Source organism: Kryptolebias marmoratus, linkage group LG3, assembly GCF_001649575.2.
Source record: "Kryptolebias marmoratus isolate JLee-2015 linkage group LG3, ASM164957v2, whole genome shotgun sequence".
Classification (NCBI taxonomy): Eukaryota; Metazoa; Chordata; class Actinopteri; order Cyprinodontiformes; family Rivulidae; genus Kryptolebias; species Kryptolebias marmoratus.
Window position 1 is genome coordinate 14968174 of NC_051432.1, and position 21929 is coordinate 14990102.

General features: G+C 41.5%; 1 protein-coding gene across 5 annotated transcripts in view; it reads right to left on the reverse strand.

Annotated features, from left to right (window-relative positions):
- Positions 1 to 1022: 1022 nt before the first annotated feature.
- The window catches only part of fbxw7 (F-box and WD repeat domain containing 7), a 95601-nt gene continuing 74694 nt past the window's right edge, over positions 1023 to 21929 (reverse strand). For all 5 annotated transcript variants that reach the window (XM_017407615.3, XM_017407599.2, XM_017407628.3 and 2 more), the window contains 8 exons: positions 19250 to 19384; positions 17234 to 17357; positions 16958 to 17094; positions 16187 to 16300; positions 9186 to 9367; positions 7556 to 7781; positions 6866 to 7076; positions 1023 to 3513 (listed from right to left, as the gene is read on the reverse strand). In XM_017407615.3, the coding sequence (XP_017263104.1) occupies positions 3245 to 3513; positions 6866 to 7076; positions 7556 to 7781; positions 9186 to 9367; positions 16187 to 16300; positions 16958 to 17094; positions 17234 to 17357; positions 19250 to 19384 (1398 nt within the window). In that variant the 3' untranslated portion in view covers positions 1023 to 3244. The remainder of the gene's footprint in view (positions 3514 to 6865; positions 7077 to 7555; positions 7782 to 9185; positions 9368 to 16186; positions 16301 to 16957; positions 17095 to 17233; positions 17358 to 19249; positions 19385 to 21929) is intronic.

Consider the following 21929-nt stretch of genomic DNA (forward strand, 5'->3'; position numbering starts at 1 on the left):
CAGGAAATGCTACTTTTATGTGTTTATGTATTAAGCAGTAACGGTAACAGTGTAGTGAACTGGTATTATCTGAAGATTTAAGGCTCTGAATGAGGATCATTAATTATTTTTTTTAAACCAGTCCAGTGGTTCAAGAGATATTTTGTTAAAAAAGAAAAGTCTGTAAAAGGAACAAATACAAAAGCACATAAATGAACCCCTGGCTTTCATGGTGGTGGGTAATAATTATCAAGCGATCATTTATATTCAGAACTATAATCACTCAGAGTGCAAATCTCCACCAAGGCCACAGGGTCATTAAAAAACTGTAGGATCCGAACCTCAGCATTTCCTGTAAATTTCATCAGAATCCATTTTGAGTAATCTTGTGCAAAGATAAACAAACAAATGCTACCTAAAACATATACCTCCTTGGCGGAGGTCAACTATGGCCACACAGTGTTGAGGAAACATGTTGATAATGTGACACCAAGAGAGCCACTGTTACTGAGGATAATAGGTGTTAAATCAGAATCAGGTTTTCTTTGCTGCCGATGTGTGTGAAAAGGATTTAGATTATTTCCAGCAACATTCCCATTTTGGATGTTTTGTCCTGTCATTGCAGCAATTTTTTGCTCAGCTTGACTGAAAAAAACAAACAGATTTTACTAAAAATTTATCCAGTTTTCAGTCTGGTTGGTGTAAGTCTGAACAGAAATAAAACCCTGTTCCAATGACAGACACCACATCTGTCAAAAAACAAATTTACTAAACTGGCGTTGAAATAAACAACCAGTTGCTAACTGGGTCATGTTTAGACAACGTGCTTTTTAAGCTAAAAATTATTGCCTTTTAAATGTATTGAACCAAATAATTTTATTAAACATATGAGATGCCGTCAAAGAGGTAACAAAAACAGACAACTGATATGTTTGAAATGAAAAAAGAAAAACCCACATTTTATTGCACTTAAGTTATAAGAAAATAAAATTCTAAGTGAATCAAACAAATACACAATCCCTTTCAGTTTTTTGTCTGTTTTCTTCTTTTTTTTTTTCTTTGCCAGGCAGTATACATGAACGGAACAAAATAAAACACCTGCAACAAATCTGATTTCTCAAACCAGATCATAAATTAAAACAGACGGCGAAAACAACAAGAGGAGATAGAGCAAGATTGTTTTCTTCTTCTTCTTCTTTTTTTTTAATATACAGTGTTATACCACTTTCACAGTTCAGCTTGAGTTGTGACTCTTGAAGATTCTACAATGTTTCTGTCCGCCCGAGTTGCCTTCGTGTTTTTAATCTATCTCTCTCTCACCCCCCCCNCCCCCCCAAAAAAAAAAAAAAAAAAACCTTGCGAGGCTGCAGCTCGTCTCGGTGACTTTAACTGCATCACGTGTAACACTGAGACTCTCTGCAGCTCCACCTGTCACTTGTTGCTTGTGATGGTCTCCTCTGTTGCTTCAGACATCTCTGAATGGGGAAAAAAAAAAAAAAAAAAAAAGTAAAAACAACCACACACGGATACGGACAGTTCTTTCATTCACGTGTTAAAATCGATACATCTGCTAGTTTGATTTTTTTCTTTTAGCTGTTTCGTTTTTTTGTTGGGTTTTTTTTTTCACCAGTCCACACAGCATTTTTGTACATTTCCCCAAAGAACAGGCTGAAAAAGCTTTGTTCCAAGGAATGTGTTTACAAGTTGCCCATTAACACGCTAACACACACACGCACGCACACACACACACTCCAACAGTGTACATCCCCTCGTTTCTCCTCTTCTGTCAGTATCTGTCAGACACGCTCCCCTCCTCTCAGCCTCGTAGAGGCACGTTTGGCTCAAGTTTCAGTGGCAAAAACAACAAAGCAAAACAAAAACAAATGTTGTCGGATGTTGTCTTCGTTATGTTTTGTTTCTTTAAGTCCAAACATACAGAGTTCAATTTTGGAATTTCGCCTGGGACTAAAACGTCACAGCAAGTAAAAGTTCCATCTTTCTCTCTCTCTCTCTCTCTCTCTTTCTCTCCTTTTTTTTTTCTTGATTCCTCTAGCAGCATAAATTCTGTTTGGCCACTCGGGAAAAACAGTAGAGGGGAAAGGAGCTGAAGGGAAACCACCAGAGCCGGACTCTGGACAGCACTGATTTTCATGTGGAGACGCAGCTCCAAACCCAGGTGTGACGAAAACAGAAAGAAACAACTAACAACTCATAAAAGGTAACATAAAAACGACAGCATATCTAAACAGGATGGGTTTCTCTAATACTGGGATTTGCACAAATGGACAAAAAAAAAAAAAAAAAAGCAAAACGACAAAAAAACAAACAAAAAAAGAAAACCCTTTCATATGATAAATCACAAAGGTACTGAAATTCACAGTTGTGTTATTGTGTGCGATACTGTGGAGAAATCAATCTACAGAAACCGAGTGGGGGGAGAATCAGAACGGAAATGGAGTGACAAGAAACGAGCCTGATTACAGGATGAACGCTCCAAACGCTTCCTTTCTCTCCACGACATCAAGCAGCTCTTTGGGAGTAACTGTGTGTGGGAGGGGGGGGACAAAAAAAAAAACAATGAAAAAAAACCACCTCTTAGATCTTCTACAATCTTTAATCTTTTACCCACGGTCAATTTTTTTCAACTTTTCAGTTGGCCGTTTGAGTGTACGTGTGTGTGTGTGTGTGTGGGTGTGGGTGTGGGTGTGTGGGTGAACACTGATGGGAGTGTGTGTGTGTGTGTGTCTGTTTGTAGGGTGCGGGTGGTGGGGGGGACTTTTTAAAAAATAAAATATCTCTGTACATCTCAAAATCTGTCAGGCTTGAGCGAAACCAAGTCTCTGTGCAAAGCCGACCCTGGACCGAAACGGCGGAGAGTCGTTTCAGAAGAGGTCGGTCGTTAACGTTCTTTTTTTCCTCCTCTTTCTCCCAAACAATCGAGAACGGACCACTTGTGCCCGCCGCCCTCCGTTTCTGGCCTGAACCCCTACGACTCCACCGCGCTCGGGTGGGGAAGGGGTCAGAAAGCGGGGGGGGGCTGAATACATGAGGATGTGTGTCAGTAACATTTGCCCAGAACAAGGGGGGAGGTGGATGATGGTGATGGAGAACAGCAACAGCCCACTGTTTGTGGTTTGGGGGGGTGGTAGACATTTGTGAGTTTAGATGAAGAGTTCTGGGTGTCGGCCATCTGGTTTCCAGGAGCCTCGTCTCCCATTCCCTCTGCGGTTCGCTCTCTTCAGCCCTCCTCAGCGTGTCCGTCGCCTCATTTCATGTCCACATCAAAGTCCAGCACCAGCAGCTTGGTTTCCTCCGTGCCGTTGCGGCTGCCGACGGCGCACACCAGCTTGGTGTTGGAGGCCCGGATGCGCCACACCACGCCGCCGCTGCCGCCGCTCTCCAAGGTGACTAGGTTCCGGATGAACTCGCCCGTCTTCAGGTCCCACAGCTTAACGGTGCCGTCATCCGAGCTGGTGATGACAAAGTTCTTGTTGAACTGGAGGCACGTCACGGCGCTCTGGTGCTTGTGTGGACCTGAGGGAGCACGAAGAGAGGGAGAGTTAGAGCAGGAGAGAATGAAACGGCGTTTCTTCACGCTGTTCCACCGCAGAAAGTTTACGCCTTTTCATGATCTTAGAAACTTCATCGACTTCTGAGGCAGAGGACATCCAGTCTAAACCACATTCCTCGTCCTTTTCTCGGGTAAAAATTCGAGGCAGTAGCTGTGCTGAACAACAGTGACTCTAGTAAGAGCTTAAAGGCTGTTAGCGCCTTTTTAATAAACAACTCAAGAGAAGGTTTGCTTCCAACTTAATTAGTTTAAACGGTCCTCAATTTGTGAAAGAGGTGAAACGTGCTTGCATGTAAAAATATGACATAAAGAAAAAGGTAGTTAGTTACCTCTATGTAGTGCATAAAATGATTATTTTGATGCAATCTAAGAATGAATTATTAATTTATGTTAGGACTATTTGGTTGAGAGTTGGTTTTGTGTCATGAAGTTAATTTTTTATCTTTTTTTTTAAAATAGTTTTTCATACTCCATACAATGTTTTTATGGCCACAATAAATACATGAAATTATCTTTAAAGTTCTTGATTTAGTTCTTACTCGAGCTTAAAGCGAAGGTCGGCCACCTTTCCTGACAGTAAGTAAATCAGTTTAATGAGCTATGATTTCAGTAATCAGTCTAAGTGACTTTTTCAACTAAAAAGGTTTGTTTGGACCAGTGGTTTTTACCATGTTTCCACTGGAGTCTAATTTCAAATCAGGCCAGATTCTGGAGGAGCAGGGTTTACCTCTTTAAATAAACCATTAAATGAAAGAAAAACATGTCTTGACCTCTGCAGTTCTTGGAGTAATTTGTTTTAAATCTAGGCACTTGAAATAAACAGTAGTCAGTGGAACAAAAGGAATTTGAAATAATAGCAGCTGTGCTATAAGAGCCAATAAAAAAACTGAGGAGAAAATCTCGGTAAGCCTGAGATTCTTCCAGCTGTGGGCAGACTTCAGGGTGCTCTGCAGTTGGATGCTGTGGCTCAGACCTGTCACTCACAGCGATTTAACAGCTTCCGCTCCACGTCTGTCAGGTTCATTTGCCTTCCAACATAAGGACACAGGTAAAGCGAAGAAGCTGCCCCCCTGCCTTCTTTGTGTGATTTTATTTACCAGAGCATTCGATATTTCTCTGCACCATCCCCCAACACGCCTGCCTCGGCTCTCCCCTGCTCCTGCTCCTGCTCCATCATTACCTACGCTCCCTTCACATCACAGGGACAGCCTTGTTGTTGGGCTATTGTCTTATCAAAACACAGTAATGAATGGCAGAAATTGTCTGCTGACCTAAATATATGACCTACAAAGTTCCCCTGTCCTTTTACCGCTCGACCCCCTCGTCGTCAACGAGTCCTGACATTCACCCCCGCCGCCTCGTCCCTCCCGCTCCCTTCAGGCTCTCGCTGGGGCATCCTTTTGTTCAGCTGCTGGGTGTTGGTGTTTGAAGAACCAGCTTACAGGGTTGTAGCTTGCTAATGAGGGTATTTAGGGTTGGGGCACCAGTGGCTGCCACTTCTATTCAGCGAAGGACTTCCAACTTCCTGTGAGACACTAAGTACTTGTAATGAAGATAGATCTATTCAAACAGACACAAAAGGAACCAGAACCAGGGAGCTCAGGACTTGTCGGCTCAGTACCATCAAACACACATTTAACAGGTTTTTTTTTTTTAACTGCACTGTCTCAAACTAGAGGTTCTGCAGCATGTAGGATAAATCCACTGTTTCATTCACAACCGCACCATCTCTGCTTTCACTTTTAGTTCACAAAAACAGCAACAGAGCGGGTCATCTTCAGGTCTAACATAAAGACTTCTATTCCTGTGAGGAATGGGTCTAAAAGTAGAAGATAACTGGGCTGCGATAGCTGGGGACTAGTTGGCGAACAGAATTTGTGAAGGAGTCTTCAAAACGTCTTGAAATGTTTGTGGGGATTCTCAGTTCCTTCACATGAGTCACAGAGGCTCACAGTCTCGTTGCTTGAATTTTGATCATGTTCCAAAAGAATCAAAATAGTCACAAAGGTTTTGTGTGTCTCAAACTAGTCTCAAACCAATCTCAGTTTAGTTTCAGTGAATTCTGGAGCGCTAAAGCTGTACTTTCCCACCGACACAGGAGCTCTCCAATGACAGAAAACACCTTTGAATTTCCAGGTTTAATAAATAAGCTGCTGATTAATGATAATAATTACTAAAAAAAAAAAAATCTGGTCCAAATCTGCCTATCTTTATTTGAAAAGTGTACTCCAGTAGATCTGATCATAAATGCAGAGGGCAGCTGCCAAGGTGGGTGGAGCTGGGCAACAAACACTCAGAATTCAGTCAGACCGCATCTGAAAATTTGCCCATTTTCTCACAATTTTAACTCGCCAACTAGTCTCCAACATGCGCAGCCCAGTGAGAGACGACCCTGACGTAGCTGCAGTCAGAAGTCCTTTTCACACCTTGGTTGTGCTATATTGGTGTAAAAGGAAAGTCCCTGTGAAGCCAGCATGTGTTCATTTACACATGTCAAACAGACGTGGCTCGACTCCATGCCGGCATGCGCCGAACGCTTAAACACAACAGGTCGGTCTTGTGGAAGCAGCTGATTGACAACAGTGTTGTGCTACACTCAACAAACTCCACTTTGCATATTTATACCATGTTTGGCCCCACAACTAACTCTGAGGTGAAACAATGGAGGATCAGCTTCAACACAGAAGCACAACAAAGGTGTAAGGAGCCCAGGTTCAGAGGGGGTATGTGAAAAGGGCTGTAGCGCTGCATAGACAAGCACAGGTAAAGACGACCTGTGCTTGGGCCTTAATTTAACTGCTCTTTAGAGAAATACCACCATTTCTATGACTGCAGCTTGTCCTGGCTCTCTGACAGACACACTGCAGACAGCACAGAGGAGGAAATCCTTTAACACGCCAACAAGTCCAACAAGCCCCACCTTGTAGAAAAACTCTTTCCTACTGCGTCCGAGTACTATCTGTATGTTTTACAAAACCAGAGTGGGTGTGCACGTTATGGCAATATGTCAAACTGTGAGAAAACTGACTGAGAATTTTGGTGTGATATAGCTGATGCAGTTTTATCCAGACTTCTGAATAATTTAAACCTCATTCATAATTTCTTTTGTTCATCAAGGTCTTTCACAAAGGTGAGACTGACTGCATCATAGACGCATGTCATCATAAATACATGCCCAGAAAACTTTCAGATTCTCCTTAAGTAAGTAACTTAAGGATTCCAATTTTAAGTGACACACAGAAACAAAAACGATGTACTCAACATAGATATCATTGGGTTAAAGCGAAACCTTTACGCTCAAATTGAGCCCCTCACCTTGCAGTGTTTGGAGACACTGGCCCGTCTTGATGTCCCAGATCTTGACAGTGGAGTCTGCGTTGCCTGAGACGAGGATGTTGTCTTTGAGCTCCATACCGCTGGTGAGGGACTGATGTCCAGTTAACGTGTGGATGCAGTTCCCCGTCTCCACGTCCCAGACTCTTATAGACGTATCCAGAGAGCCGCTCACCACGTGAATCCCATCAAACTGCAGACAGAAAAGAGGAGTTTTCACAGGCTAATATGTAAAATGTCAGCTCCAGGTTGCTGCAGATGTCGCCCTAACTTGCGGCTGATTGCAAAAACATCTTACTGACGCAGCACTTCCACTTACAAACTTTAGATTAAACTCATTGAAATTGATTAACTTTATTGATCTGAGGGAGCTCATCTTTTTTGTCCTAACATCTCCAGTAAGCGAGCACCAACACTTTTTAAAAGCCTAACAAAGAAGGGGCGCGCAAAAATCAATCAATCAGCACCATAAACAGCCTCCTCTCTAGCTTAAGTGCTTTGTCATTACACAGTGTGGACAGAGGACACCTTGGAGGACACGATTCTCTCTTTTTTTAAAACCAAAATTACCCACATTCACACACATTTGCAATAAACAAAATCAAAACATTCAACAAATGTCTTCTTGAGTTCAAACTTCGTATTTTGAGGAATTCGCGTGTGTCAGCTCACCTGTAAGGAGTACACTCGGTTGGTGTGGCCCTGCAGCGTGTGCAGGCAGGTTTCTGTTTCTGGATCCCAAACTTTGACCATGAAGTCGTAGGCACCACTGACCACCCGGCGCCCGTCGTACTGGACGCAGCGCACCGCCGCCACGTGGCCCATGAGGACGTGTAAACACTGACCGGTCTCGATGTCCCAGACGCGAAGAGTAGCGTCGCGAGAGCCGCTGACCACCCTGAGAGCAACACAAACACAGCGGGTCAGACGCCTCCAGAACAACATGACCTTTTTTAAAAAGCCAGTCAGGGGTTAATTTAACAGATGCGTTCACGCGAAGGTAATGTCTTGCTACCCAAGCTTTTATTTCTAATGTCTACAGAAGTCCCTATTCATACAGAGACAGCTGCGCTGACAGAAAAGGCTGCTGTAAACAACAAATCATACGTGTTCGCACTTGAATGTACAGAAACTGCTGTTTAACTCAAGCTGCTGCCTCGGGCCACGTCTCCACGAAAGATGGGCAGATTATTATAAGTTCCAGAAAAGAAGGCCCCCCTTTTAAAAGTGACTCTTACTCAAGCTTTCCATGTTTTCAGGTGATTGAGGGTTAGAAGAAAAAAAAAGGGAATCCAATCTGCTGCTGCTTCATCTGCCTTCCAGTAGATTCAGTGCAGACTTAAACACACAGGCTTCTATAGTAAGACAACTTCTTCCAGAGACCACTTAGACAAAAATACATTAAAAAAAATGTTGCAGCAGCACAGAGCTAATACTTTTTTTTTGCAAATGCCTCACAGCACTTCATAGATGGAAATCACTGGCATGTTATTCACTGTCTGCAGCTTGCAGCCTTTCCACTGAGTGAGTAATCAAATGCTACACAAAAACCTTGGTTGGCCCCAAGGCAAAAAGAGCACTTTTGAGTCTCCAGAGTGTGATACTGAGTGAATGAGTGAGCTGCAGTTCACTTAAGACTGCTCACAGGGTCTATTTAATCACCATGAAACCACATGCTGGCTTCTATAGATACAGTCCTCTTTTAGTGCTGTGGTTGCTCTTTTTTTTTTTTGCCTGATTAGGACGCATGTTACGAATCATGAGGGACAAAAACAAAATGCCTCCACCTTTACTCCCTTTTTCACGACAAGGTTGTTGGTTTTACTCTGCTGTTTTTGTACAAATTATGCAAAAGAGATGTGTAGTGTGATATGATTAGCTTTAGAGACGTAACCTTTACACAGATTTACTCCGACAGGTTTGATCTACTTTAAGGGTTTGCGCTAAGATAAGCGGCTAATAGGTGCAGCTGTTCATTTTATGTAAAATCTGTTAAAGAAAAAAAAAAAAAGATTACGATTAAATGCAAAAAGGTGTTGGCGAAATTATTCCCTATCACCGTGACCATTATTTTATATCACTTTAGTCTAGGAAGAACAGCAGCTGGTATGTCAAAAACCAAACATTTCTCAAACCACATTAAAATGACAGACTAAACTATTATTTAAACTTTTATCTGCTCCTGTTTTCATCAAATCGTTGTTACATAAGAAGCAACAAAATGCCAACATCCGGTAAAACACGGTTGATCTGAAGCTTTCACGTGAGCTTAACGGCACTCAGTACCAGGACTGCTTCATACCTTTTCTCGTGTAGGTGCATGCAGCGCACTGTTGAGGTATGCCCGTAGAGGGTGTGGATACATTCTCCCGTCTCTGCATTCCAGACCTTGAGTGTGCGATCCGTGGAGCCGCTGATGATGATGTTGTCTCGCATCTGGGATGACCACACGCCCCCGGTGTGGCCCACCAACGTCCGCAGACACTGCAACACGGCAGGAGAAGAGAATTCAGCCAGCGTCATCCTCTCTGCCACTTTGAATGTTGACTTCAAAGACACATTTATACATATTCAGTCTTGGGAGCTCGAAATCTCATTTGGGATTTTGTTCCTGTATAACCTTGTGTTGCCTTCAGGGGCTGGAGGGATGGTAAAAAAGTGAAATTAAATTTATGTGAACTTTTACTGGGAGAAAGAGCTCGCACATCCTTGCTTCAGAATATCTCTCCGATCCCTCCACAAGCTTCTTATAATTGCTTTTACTTATCTGTTCGAAACGCTGCCAATTCATTCTTGTTGCAGAAAAGGGGGTTGACAGCCATCCTCAATAAAATGCATCCATTCATTCTCATTAGGGATGGTAGATTAGCTATTGATTACAGCAGTTATGGAAATCTTTCTGATCAATTGAATTTGCGTCTCCACAGTTTGTCCCGATTTAATTATCCTAAATGCATTAAATTGAAATTCTCTGGGGGAAGAGGAGTAGATGCTGGCAGCAGCTGCGGTTGTGTCAGGTTCAGAGTGAAGCGTGTCGTTTTAAGTGTACAACATGTGACCTCTGACTGCAGCTGATAAGCAAGTGTGCAGTGAGTGGCGGCGGCATGGGGAGGGAGGTTGTACAGCAGCCGGTGGAGGAAGAAGATGATGCTGCAGCCTGACAAATGTCATCCATTTTACGATTTAAAAGAAAAGCACAGCAAAACATGCCAAAATATCGTGGCTTATTAACCAAAATGTGACATCATCAGTTGAGGGGGGGAGGGGGGGTGTCCTATTTTAGGTTTGAGTTAAATAAAGTCCATCTATCCACTGCATCATATACTGAACATATAAAAATCCTAATTTTTTTCTTCTGAATCAAAGACTTAGAAGAAATCTCCAAGAACAAGACTCAGAGTGATTAGAGCCTACTCAAACACTGCGTGGGAAGAGAGAATATCTGAAATGAAGGGCTTAAGTATCTTTATCCGTCTGCGCAACAAATATAAAATAAGCCCCTCTCTGAGAACGAAGGGAGATTACTCAACCTGTGAAAGCCTATTCTGAACACGAGGTTTTTCCAACACTTTAAATAAAATCTTTTCTTTGTTACAAACAATAACAAAAAAACAAAACGGGGACAGCGTCCAGTTTAACAGCCAAACTGAGACTGACACTGCTATGCGCCGCGTATTTCACTTCAAATTGAAAAATCCACCTCTCTTGACCCCGACGGGAAATATCATAAAATGAGGGTCAACGGGGCCAAGTATGCACTGAGCTCAAACTTTCCAAAAGGTTAAACTAAACAGCCACAGGTAGAAGACAGCACATAATTACAGACCAACACCACATAATTAAAAGATTTTTTTGTGGCCACAGTCTCAGCCAGGCTCCTGTTGGTTTGAAACAGGAAAAACAGGAAAAAGAGGCTAGGAATGTCACAGGAACGTCTCGGTAAAATACCCTCGGAGCTAAAGTAACGGGTACTTAAATAACAGATGGTCTTAGATGTAAAAACTAATGACATGTTTGTCGTGCTGTTTTGTCTTTAGGAAAGTCAAATAACCTAAAATTTCTTCTTTTACCAAACCCAGTGACTAACTACACACAGTAATGCTATCATTACTGTGCTGGCTACAGTTAGTGACTGTGTTTGTGATGCTGCACTGCGAGGTGAGTCCCATTCATTGTAATTTTCCATCTCTTGCATCATCATGACAGAAAGACACACGCTGCTCCTCTAACAGATTGCCTGCTATAGATGCTCTGTTGTATGAGACCGGCAGAACTGCTGGAGATCATTTTGATCAAACGGAAAATCCTGTTTTTTTCACAGCGAGGCCAGCAGTGACATCGGACAAATATCTGAATTCCAAACTTCTGCATTAAAGCCAGTGACAGTAATGTTCAATTAAAATAATTGGGTGGAATGTGTGTCGGATGCATAGTTTCAGAATGGCCTACATTATTCAGACTAGAAAAAAAAAGAAAAATAAAACAACAAAGAACTCATATTCTCAGCCGCAGAAATGAATTAAATAAGCCGTGCTGTAATCTTTTCTGCCTTATTATGGCCTCACAGAAACAAATCTGTTTTCTTTAAAGCTTTCATTCAGTGTTAGTTTGGGATTTGGTGGTTAAAAGGAACAAGATGGCCCCTTTCTGCTGAAAAGTGAAAGCCAGATTCGGTGCGGTATTTTGACAGAATCTAAGCCCGAGTTAACAAAGTGAACTCATTGTATTCAGCCATGTGTTTAAACATTAGATGTCTAATGAAAGCGCTACTATTGAACGAGACTCTGCCTCATTAAATGCTTAAATTGCAGACATTACAAGTGGCTGCTGGACCGCTCCTATTTTTCACTTGAAAAAAAAAAAAAAAGTCCATACAGAAGAGATGTTGGTGCATTTATGCCATCCCTTCTTAGAGCACCTTTGTTATGAGACTGGGAGATGGCGTATTGTGCTCTGTAATCGAGTACCAATTAAGTTACTAGGACGACTGATCCGATACATGGATTGGTAGATCACTTCTCACAAGACTAATCATCCTGGCCAAAGTAAGTCTTTGCTCCTGCCTGGTTTATTGTTTGCCTAGTTCAGATACTTGAAACAGGTCTTACCTGTTGCAGACGGCTTTCTGAAAGACCTCAGTTTAGAAAAGTGAAGTTTAATTCTGACCAAATTGACAAATTAACGGCCAGTACAAGCGGGACGGACATGAAGTGGATCGTTGCTGTTAAAACAACTCCAATCTCAAAGGTTTAATTCATGAGAACACCATTTTATAAATGTTTACACTGCCATTAATTTCACGCTAGAGTCTTATTCCAGCAGAATTTTGATAATTCATGCAGGAAGTGCCCCCGGCTGCACTGGAAGGGCTACAGCTAGCTGCTGCCGTTCCTGTTAATGTGAAAATGACAAGTAAGATATTATTGTTCATGTCTTTTTCCCAGAACCCCAGTTGAAAAGATTCAAACTATAGCTTTAAATGAAAAATGATGGGATACCATTTTACATCTGTTGGGCTGCAAATGATTTAAGGCTTCATTCAGAGTCTGAAAAGGACGACACATAGATGTGACATAAACAGGGTGAGTCGAACTTTGCTTTTCACATCATGAAGTGATCACAAACAAGCCATAACAGCCAACAAAGACTATTAATTTTTCTACACCCATACTAAAATATTAAATTACAGGAATAGGAACAGCAGTATTAATTTCCCTGTCTTAAATTATTCTGTTGACAGTTACACGAGACTCAAATCTCCGGAGCTCGTTGATTAACAGAACTGAGTAAAGCGTGTACTGATGCAGCTCTACAGCATCTGGCAGCGGTCGTCTCTCCCTGAGCACAGCGGCGATCTGCGGGTCTGCCATCTTAAATCTGTATGACAGCCGAGGCTGCTGCTGACAGGCACCACCAAGGACACACACACTCACACACACAGCTCTGTTAAACACAAGGGAGCCACCTTTGAAGCAGAGATCTGTGCACCTGTTCGTGTGTGTGGATGGAAGATTGACAGCTCGCTCTGAAGCTGGAGACACGCAAAGACAAAAGGTTCATTCACTAAAGACAAAACCTTACAGTATAGAAGTTCTAAGCAAGAACTTTTATAACGGGGGAAACTTTTTTTCTTTTTTCTATTCTCCAAACTCCAAATCACAACAGTTTATCAGTCATTTTCAAGCCGATAAAATTTCAAATTCTTGAGTTTTCTCAAAAAAATTAATCTCTCATTTTAGTACTAAATCTTTAATTTAAAAGGCCTTTTTTTTCAGAGGTGTAATGAATTTATATCAGATGGGTTCCCGACTGCCTCACAGCATGAAAGTGTGTTTAATATAAATATATAAATTAAGGTCAGGAAAAATGAAGCAGCAGAGATGAAAAATTTACACACATCTGTCTTAGTGGTAGATGAGGGTTTGGCTCCACTGATGAATTTTTGTTAAAAATTTAAGCTGCTTCCAGGCAAATCAGTCTCAATAACATTTAGCATTTTACTAAAAATGCCCATTGAATCTGAAAAATACACGATCCTTGAGGGGGGAAAAAAAGCTATTGGAAAGATTTGTTAAACCACTGATAGAAACATCTGTTATGAGCTTGTCCTCATCATATCTGATGCAGTATTTAGAGTCGAGTTGGGAACACTGCGTGGCGGTGCTAAAATGGGAACATTTTGAAAGATTTAACAGCACTTTATTTTCACCTCGTCACAAGGGGAATCTCTCTGAGCGAAACACAAAGTTTCTGAGAAACAAGAGGGAGGGTTAACACAGCCTGAACTCGGAAAATATTTGCCCAAGAAAAGATTATTTTCCCCATTCTATTAATTTAATTGCGTAGAGTGCAAGCAGCTGGAGCTGATTTGAAAAGAAAATGAGGCCATTTTCTTTCTTTTTTTCTTAGTCTTTTGGAGTCAAATTGAAAAAGGAGATGGAATTAATTCACAACTTCTCATCTGTGATCATCACGCTGCTATCTCTTATTGATCCGGTCTTAAGAAGGGCTTAAGCCTCGGTGTTAGTTGCAGAGTTTACGAGTTGGAAACTCCAAGTTTTGTTGAAGTAGGACGGTTTGCTTGAGGTAAAAGGTGCACTAGAGTTAAACAGATCACTGTTAACACAATCTAATATATTAGTTACAATTCTGGCTACTCAAAATATAAAGAGGAAGAGGAATAATTTGGCCATGTGTTCTGGAAACCATTCGAGGCATTCATCCAAGGGCCATCTCAAACCGTTTAACACATCAATATCACTGATAGCCATTTTACATGCCCGCATCCAATCGGGAGAAATTAACAGATGAAACGTCCTACAGGAGCTGGCTAAGGCTAACTAATGCTGACAACAGAGAGAAAATTTAAATACAAGAGCTGGTAACCTCATTGTATTTTCATTTAACTTTTACCGGCATCCACAATCTGTTCACTGAAATGGTTGACTCGGCTTAATTGGCTGTTCCTCTACAGCAAAGGTTTCTGCTCGGCGCTGAGAGCTCACAGGAGGAGGATGTGCGCGCTCTGATTACTGCACCCAAACAAACGGATTTTGGCTCATCTCGTCCCTCCTGACATCTGTAAACAAACAAACAATCTCGAGGCAGTTGAGCAGAAACCACCTACAAGGTGCTTTTTCTCCCCCCCAGCCTCTTTGACATCAGTTTGAACTTAATGCTGCAGGTTTCAAGTAAAAGTTGCAGAACCTGCTGGTGATGTGACTCATCGCAGACACCTGCCCCCGACTTCATTGTAACTCAACCAACCAGTCACCTAGATATTAGTCTTTGGGTGAAGCAAAGCCAAACTGAACATCAGTACCCATCAGACGACCTTGGCGAGATCTACCCAGATCAGCAAATGCTGTGACTGATACGCATGTAATTAAAGGTGGGCCCAAAGCCAGTTCCTCTTTATGTAAGGCAGCATCTTCTTTGCATTAATGAAAAGAAAATCTTTTGGTCTATTATATCCTAAACGAAACACATTGACTGCAGCACAATAATGCAGTGTAAACGTCTGAGGGTTTTATCTTTAAATTATTATCATTTTTTTCATTTTGTAAGATTAAAAAGAAAGTTTAAATCACCCCTTAAAAGGGAACAAACTGAAAGATAAGCATGCAATATGTGAACAGAGAGTTAGTGGTAAAAAGCTGATTTGAAACGGTCCCAACAATGAGGCATGACCTGCCATATGATCTGCAACAATCTCTGAACTTCTCTCCAACATCACAGTACCAAATCTGCCTTTGATTTTAATACAGAGCGACAGAAAAAGGTCTGTGTAGCTGCTCCAGCTTCAGCTATGAATACTAACACTGTCTGCAGACAACTAACAACGCTGACGAACGTACGAGAAGAACAGACGTCGGAGCAGAAAAAGAACTTTGCTATAAGATTGAATGTGGAAGAAAAAAAGAGGGTTTTGATCACAGACTATTGATGGCAGATGAGTACTTTTTATGTTTTGTGCTTTTTAAAAGTATATCCCAGAAAATCTGCATATGTGTTGGATTCCTGTCATCTTAAAACAACTCAAATCTAAATAATTTCATAGTAATTCAAGTAAAAGCCATTTTAGAAACCTTTACAGCTCTGTCAGTTTTGGTTATTTACATTGAGTGCTTTACTTATTGCTGAGCTGACCTAGTTGTGGCACTACTGGTGCCGGCTGGGGCACTTCCTGCAGGAACATCAAAAATAATCCTACCAGAATAACCACTCACAGCGACTAAATAACCACCTGTGGGCCACTTTTTGTGCCCTTCATGTCCAGCTTGGGGAGAACTGACGCTATTATCTCGCGGTTGTTTGGGCTCGACTTTGATCCCACTGAGACACTTTAAACTTCTGTCAGCAAGTTCTGTGGCACAGCACTCACTGCCATTTTGCACACAGGCTACGTCCCACTGGTTGATGAAATCTATAAAAACCACAATTTCCTTTGAAGCATGTGGAACAGCATCGCTGACCCAGACGCAGGGTTTCAATGCATCTCACAACGTGGGTGCTGAAAGCGCTCAGAAGAGTAAACGACTGCACGTCTGTGGTCACCATTATGCACAGTGCAGCAGGAGCAAAGTCGGAAAGGAGTGATCAGAACATGCAGAGAGTCTTGTTGACTTGGCTTCAGAAATCTCTGGCGTATCTCCCTTCAGAGTTAAATTTAACCATCACAACAAGTCATCGGTCCAAGCTTCAGAACAAGCACCTGATACGAGTCCCTTCTACAGCAGTCTCCTTCGATGTGTTTAATTACTTACAGCAGGACACCCAAATGAGCTTCATGTCTGCCTTTACCTTTCCGGTGATGGCTGACCAGACTTTCAGCGTGTTGTCGTCAGAGCCGCTGACGATGCGGTTGCCACAGAACTGGAGGCAGGTGATCACGTGGTCGTCGTGTCCTTTCAGCACCTTGAGACAGGACAGATAAGCAGAGCAGCAATGAGAGGGGGGGACATAAAGAGGACGAGAGGTGGGATGACAAAGCAAATGACAAGTGCTCTCTCCGGGGCTTTCTCAATCAAAGCCAAAATGAGATAAGGGGAAAATGTCAAAAAGCGCTGCAGGTGTACAGAGATGTTTCAGGAGAGGTGTTTGCTTCTGTGTTTGTGCGCTGCCTCTGCTACTGGGACACAGGACAGCTAGCTCAGCAAATGACAGAACATGCTGCATATGCAAAGGAATACAAAGACCACAGGAAGCTAATTTATGCCCTAAAATGACCTGCAGGCTGTTTTTTTTTTAAAGCAGCCTTCAAGGTCCATTGAAAACCCGCTTTAACATGCTGCTCATGTTTTCTTTTTTTTTTTTTTGGAAAACTTTTTTCAGAACTAAGAGGAATAGAAACTTTAGATTGAAAGAGACCATCCTTTGGCTCGACTCTATTATTATTTCACACGACTACAGCAGACGTGACTTATCACTATCTTTCTATCCAGTCTGCATTGCATACCTCTTTTTGAACTGGTATTCTTCGACTCAAAGTCATTTGATATCAGATCTCCAAGATCAACTAACCTATAGGGAATTTAGGTTTACAGTGGGGGGGGGGGGGCGCAAGAAGCTTACCTTGGGTGATTTAAGGTCCCCTCTCCTCCAGTTAGTGTCTATTCTGTGCTGCCTGATGTAGGCACTCTTCCAGGGGCTGTGAGTGAAGCCGGGCTTGAAATTTTTCCTTTTCTTCAAAGGCAGAGGTTCATCAATACCTGTTAGGGCAGAGAGAGAGAGAGAATAGCTGATTGGAGTAAAAAGCTCCTATTTTCTCACAAAGTTTATTTTCTTCGAAGCAGATGTGAATTCAGCACCGTTTCCGGCCTGGCGTCTCTTAAGAGGTTTAGGACTCACCCTCTTCCCTGCATTTCTCTCTCCATAGCAGGTTGTCCTCTGCCAGGATGCGCCAGTAGCGACACGTCTGCGCCGCTTGGAGGAGGTCCTTCGGTTCCAGGAATGACAGCACGTACAAAGCCAGCTGTTGACAGACAAAAACAAAGAATACGGTATGTAACGGATGTACATTGCTGTGCCAAAGGTGTAAACCAACAGTCATTCCAAGGAGCTGTACCTTCTCTTAATCTTTTAACACCTAAATCACTAGCGGCCCCTGTACCGAAACAGCAGCACTTCTGCCAACAAGATCCTAGGGACTAAGGGCTTAAAGTAATCTTGACTGTATTCATCAGGTTTTGTGAACTACATGTGTCAAACTGTGGTTTTTCATGTTTTTTATAGATTCAACTTAAGAAACAGGAACAAGCTATGTCTTTGTGAGAGGCTGCTGGTGACAAAGTGACTAAAGATCCAATTTATAATTAGCTCTTCGCTAAGTTGTCTGTTATGTGTCAACACAACACTGGTTCATCCCTTGAGTTTAAGAGAAGAAAACAGCTGGCTGCAGGACAGCAAAAAAAAAACCCAACTAGTATGTTAAATAAAGAAAATATAAGATTCAGCTGTATTTACAATAATACAAACCAAATATATGCACAATAATATTTAAGTCAAACTAAAGTTGAGATAATACCACAATGAAACAAAGTTGAATCAATTATTCTGTTTCAAAAGACATTAAGGTAAAAAAGGGGGCAGTTTTTATGACTGTGTATCCAAGAAAGAAAAATTATCCACCATCACCAGTTGGGCATAAATTTGTCGAAGGTTTGCAACAATCAGTGTCCGCTTCAGTAACTTCTCTGCATCAAATCTGCTCTGTAAATGTTTCATTATTCTGTATTATTCTGATAAAGATCCACAACACAAGTTACAAATTTAGGAGTGATGCCATGAGCTTTAAAAAATAATGTCAAATTTATTCTAAAACATTTTAAAACAGAAAGCCTAGCTACAAAAAATGAATTCTCAATTTTAAAGTTAAGACATACAGTAATTTCTTAGTAACAAGCAGCCAGCTGGAGGCTACTGGAACTAAATAAAAGAAAAATTAATCAATTAGAGCTGATAATTTCAGAGTGTTGAGCAACTAATTAAAAGGTGAAGTGTTTATGGAGAGCGCAGTACTTTCTATAATTTTTCTACACTTTACTGAGGTTTTCCCCGCCAACGTGATGTTCTCGGCAAGCAGATTTTTCTCCACATCCCATATTTTTCAGCACATTGTTACACTTCTATTACTGTAAGTGTTAATTATCATAGAATTAGAAGCAAAGAAAAACTTACTTCTAGTCATGACAAGTAATAAACAGGTCAAAATGGTTTTAAATCGCAGCATAGACTGAGTTACTTTGTCCTTGAAGCTTCTCCCTGAATACAGTTTAGCTTTAGACTTCCTCTAGCAGAGACCCAAGAAAAGCCTTAACAGTATGGAACTCAATCACCTAAAAACAGCCTGAGGAATTTATCATAAAAGGTACACAAAACTATACAGACTGATTTTACAATCTCCAGGCATTCGTAGAGCAGAAAAGACACAAAATAATCAAAATATAACAACCTTGTTAATGAAAAAGATGGAAAATAAAGGGCAAAAACATAATAAACAGAAGGGAAGCCATTTCCTGATGTGAGCACACATGAGGCAATTTGTATCCATATCTCTGGCACCTTATAATGTTGCACCATATTGCCTCACCTTCAGTCCCACCACACCCTCCATCCTATCACCTGACAGACAGAGTGTTAAACGTTTGATCTGCTATACATCACGCTTATAACTAAATTTTCTTCCTACGGTCTAAACAGTGTTGCATTTCAGAGGATTTGATTTGCTCATTATCATGCAGAGCAATTAATAATAATAAAACAAAAGACACTTGCTGTGGTTGTTTAAAAGTGTGAGACATGAGAGAAGACTGCAACAAGACTGAGCGTCCGTTTGCAGATTTTAGGGTCCGGAGAGGAACTCACCTCTTTGGGCAGCAGGGAGATGAAGTCGCGCTGAAACTGTGGCTCAATCACCTGCATCATATGCTTGACTTGCGTGGGCTCGCAGCTGTCTATCAACTCATCCAGCGCCAGCAGCTTTTCTGGGCCGGTCCAGCTCTGCAAAAAAAAACAAAGAAAACGGACACGGGCGATTATTTAGGTGTTCGCATTTCATAAATGTAGCAATAAACATGGGTGTTCAAGAAAATACAAAACAGCATGGACTGCCAATTATGTGCAAAAACATCACAGCAACATGTCATTTTAGATGACTAAAGCACTTTGCTGGAAAGAAAAATAAAGAACCATGTTAATTCTAAAGCTTTAACCTTTTAAAATATACCAGTAAATAAAGGTGGAGTTTTTTTCATTCCTAGAGGTCTAACAAAAAAACTACATGCAAAGATATTTAGTTAAAAATTTAAGAATGTGCATCATATGTGCTTGTGTGCACTAAACAATTACCCAATTATAAAAAAATGGCTTTGCAGCAACTATTTGCAAATAAAACTCTTATCTGAGTAAATATGAGCCAAAACCTTTAGGCTCTTATGTTGTATTTGCCTCTCCATCACTCAATTTTGCATTTAACGGAAATACCTTTAGCTAACTTCGTTTTTATTTACCAAACTATGTAATAGATTTTCTGCAACTGTGCTGACTCTTTTAGTGTTATGAGTACAAAATCATGGGGACATTTTGAATTACACAAAGCTCCCTGCAGTTTTTCCATTTCTCTATTTGCTCTGCAATTTTGCTTTACAAACTCTAAAAATGATCAACTGTCAATCCAGCGCCCAGGTGGAAATGTTCTCGCTCGACGCTGCCGTCAGAATACCCAGTGCACGCTCACTTCTCTGCACTGCCACACCCAAACGGTAAACGTGTAAGAGAGAATTGGAAACAGGATTGGGGTGTTATAGGATTGTTCCAGTTCACTGCCTTCTCTTACAGTAGCGCCTTAGAAACCTCCTGTCTCGCACAGAGCGACTTGCAGTGAGGCTTTCACGGCGGCGGAGTTGCTCGAGGCATCTGTGTATTTCAGCCAACACATCAAGTGGGAAAAGTCGAATATCAGGAACCAGCCTTTAGTGGAACTCTGTGGGACAATTTCTTCAGCTTCAACATTTAGCTCTAAGACAGCTGCTGCTGAATAACGCTCTGAACTCTTTGTTGAACCCGCCAGCTGCAGTTGTTTTGCTCTGTGGCACGCTGAACTCCTAACAATGATTACGGGACAGGACGCAGGCTGGAAAATCTGGCACACCACCTGTAATTTGGCAGCTAAAAGGTGTAGCCAGAGGTGCTGGCTCTGGAGGTAATAAGGAGGTTCAGAAATCCCCTCCCTAACAGAGGGCCGGCGTAACACATGCATACATGTTGCATCAACTTCCTGCCGTCAGTTTTAAAAGTTCAAGCAGAGTCTGTAACACCTCGGGTTCACCATCATTAATCTGAGAGGAGAACTTTTCGACTCGTAAAGCTCCCAGCCTTTTGTTTGTTACGCAGTCGAGTGAAGTTCCACCCCACTTTCTGCATATCGCTGGACGCAACATTTAGGTTTATCCATCCATTTATCAGCATATAAAACCAAGCCAATGCCCAAATTTGTTTTTATGTTTTTAATCTAAATCACACACCTCATAAAACTCAAGTCAGAAAGAATATGTTATCATTTTGGCATGCCTTGTACACAGCCTTGCCACTATTTCATTTTCATGAGGATTTTTTTTTCCCTTTTTCTTACTTTGGCAACGCTTTAAAGGGGGCATACTATTAAAAAAACCTAACCTCTCCTCTTCTTGAGTGCATTTATTTGGATTTAACAAAAGCCTATCGCATTTCTGTGCACTTTGTAATTATAATTATCTAATTCAGTGAGCTACTCAGGTTTGTGATGTCACAAACCCAGTTCAGAGTACATTTATCCAGCCTTCCCTCCCATCTTTGTCTCTGCTTGACCTCCATCTTCTATAGTCCACCCCGTAGAAGATCGAAGTGAGGTGAGAGGGGGGGAGGGAGCAGTAAATAACTCCACCCGCTAAAATCGACTGCTGTGAATGGAGCTGGTTTAACAGAAACAAAAACAGGAGGGGTTGTGCTTTAGCCTTAGCAGCCTAAACTCAGATTTTAATAAAAAGGATTTACTATAAGTTTACTAGACACTAAAAAGTCAGACGTGTTTATTTTATCAATACATCTAGAGAGACATGAGTGTTTATATATAATTTTCAAGCATTTTGAGATGAAACTAAGTAAATAATCCTGCAACTAAAACCCAGAGGCCGCTTGGGTACAGGTGTGGTATAAAAGCTGGACTGCAGAGAATCAAGGCTTGAGATTCAGCCGCCTGAAGCCTTTGGTGTAAGAACAGAGGCTGTAGCTGGTCAGGCCTCGTGACTAATAAATGTAAAATAAACACTGAGGTGTCACAGGTTCAGCCAGCCATTCAGAGATAATAAGTTTAACCTCTCGTAGGTAATGAAGTCCATGGCAACTCATTATATGAAAAAAAAAATTGCAGGATCATCATAGTTAATGTTTAAATTACATCTTATTTTCTTGAAGTCTGGAGTCATTAGTTTTCAAGACTAACGAGACAGAAATGTCTGTTACATGACGTGTGTAAAGACCACAATGACAGAGATAACACTAGAGTTAC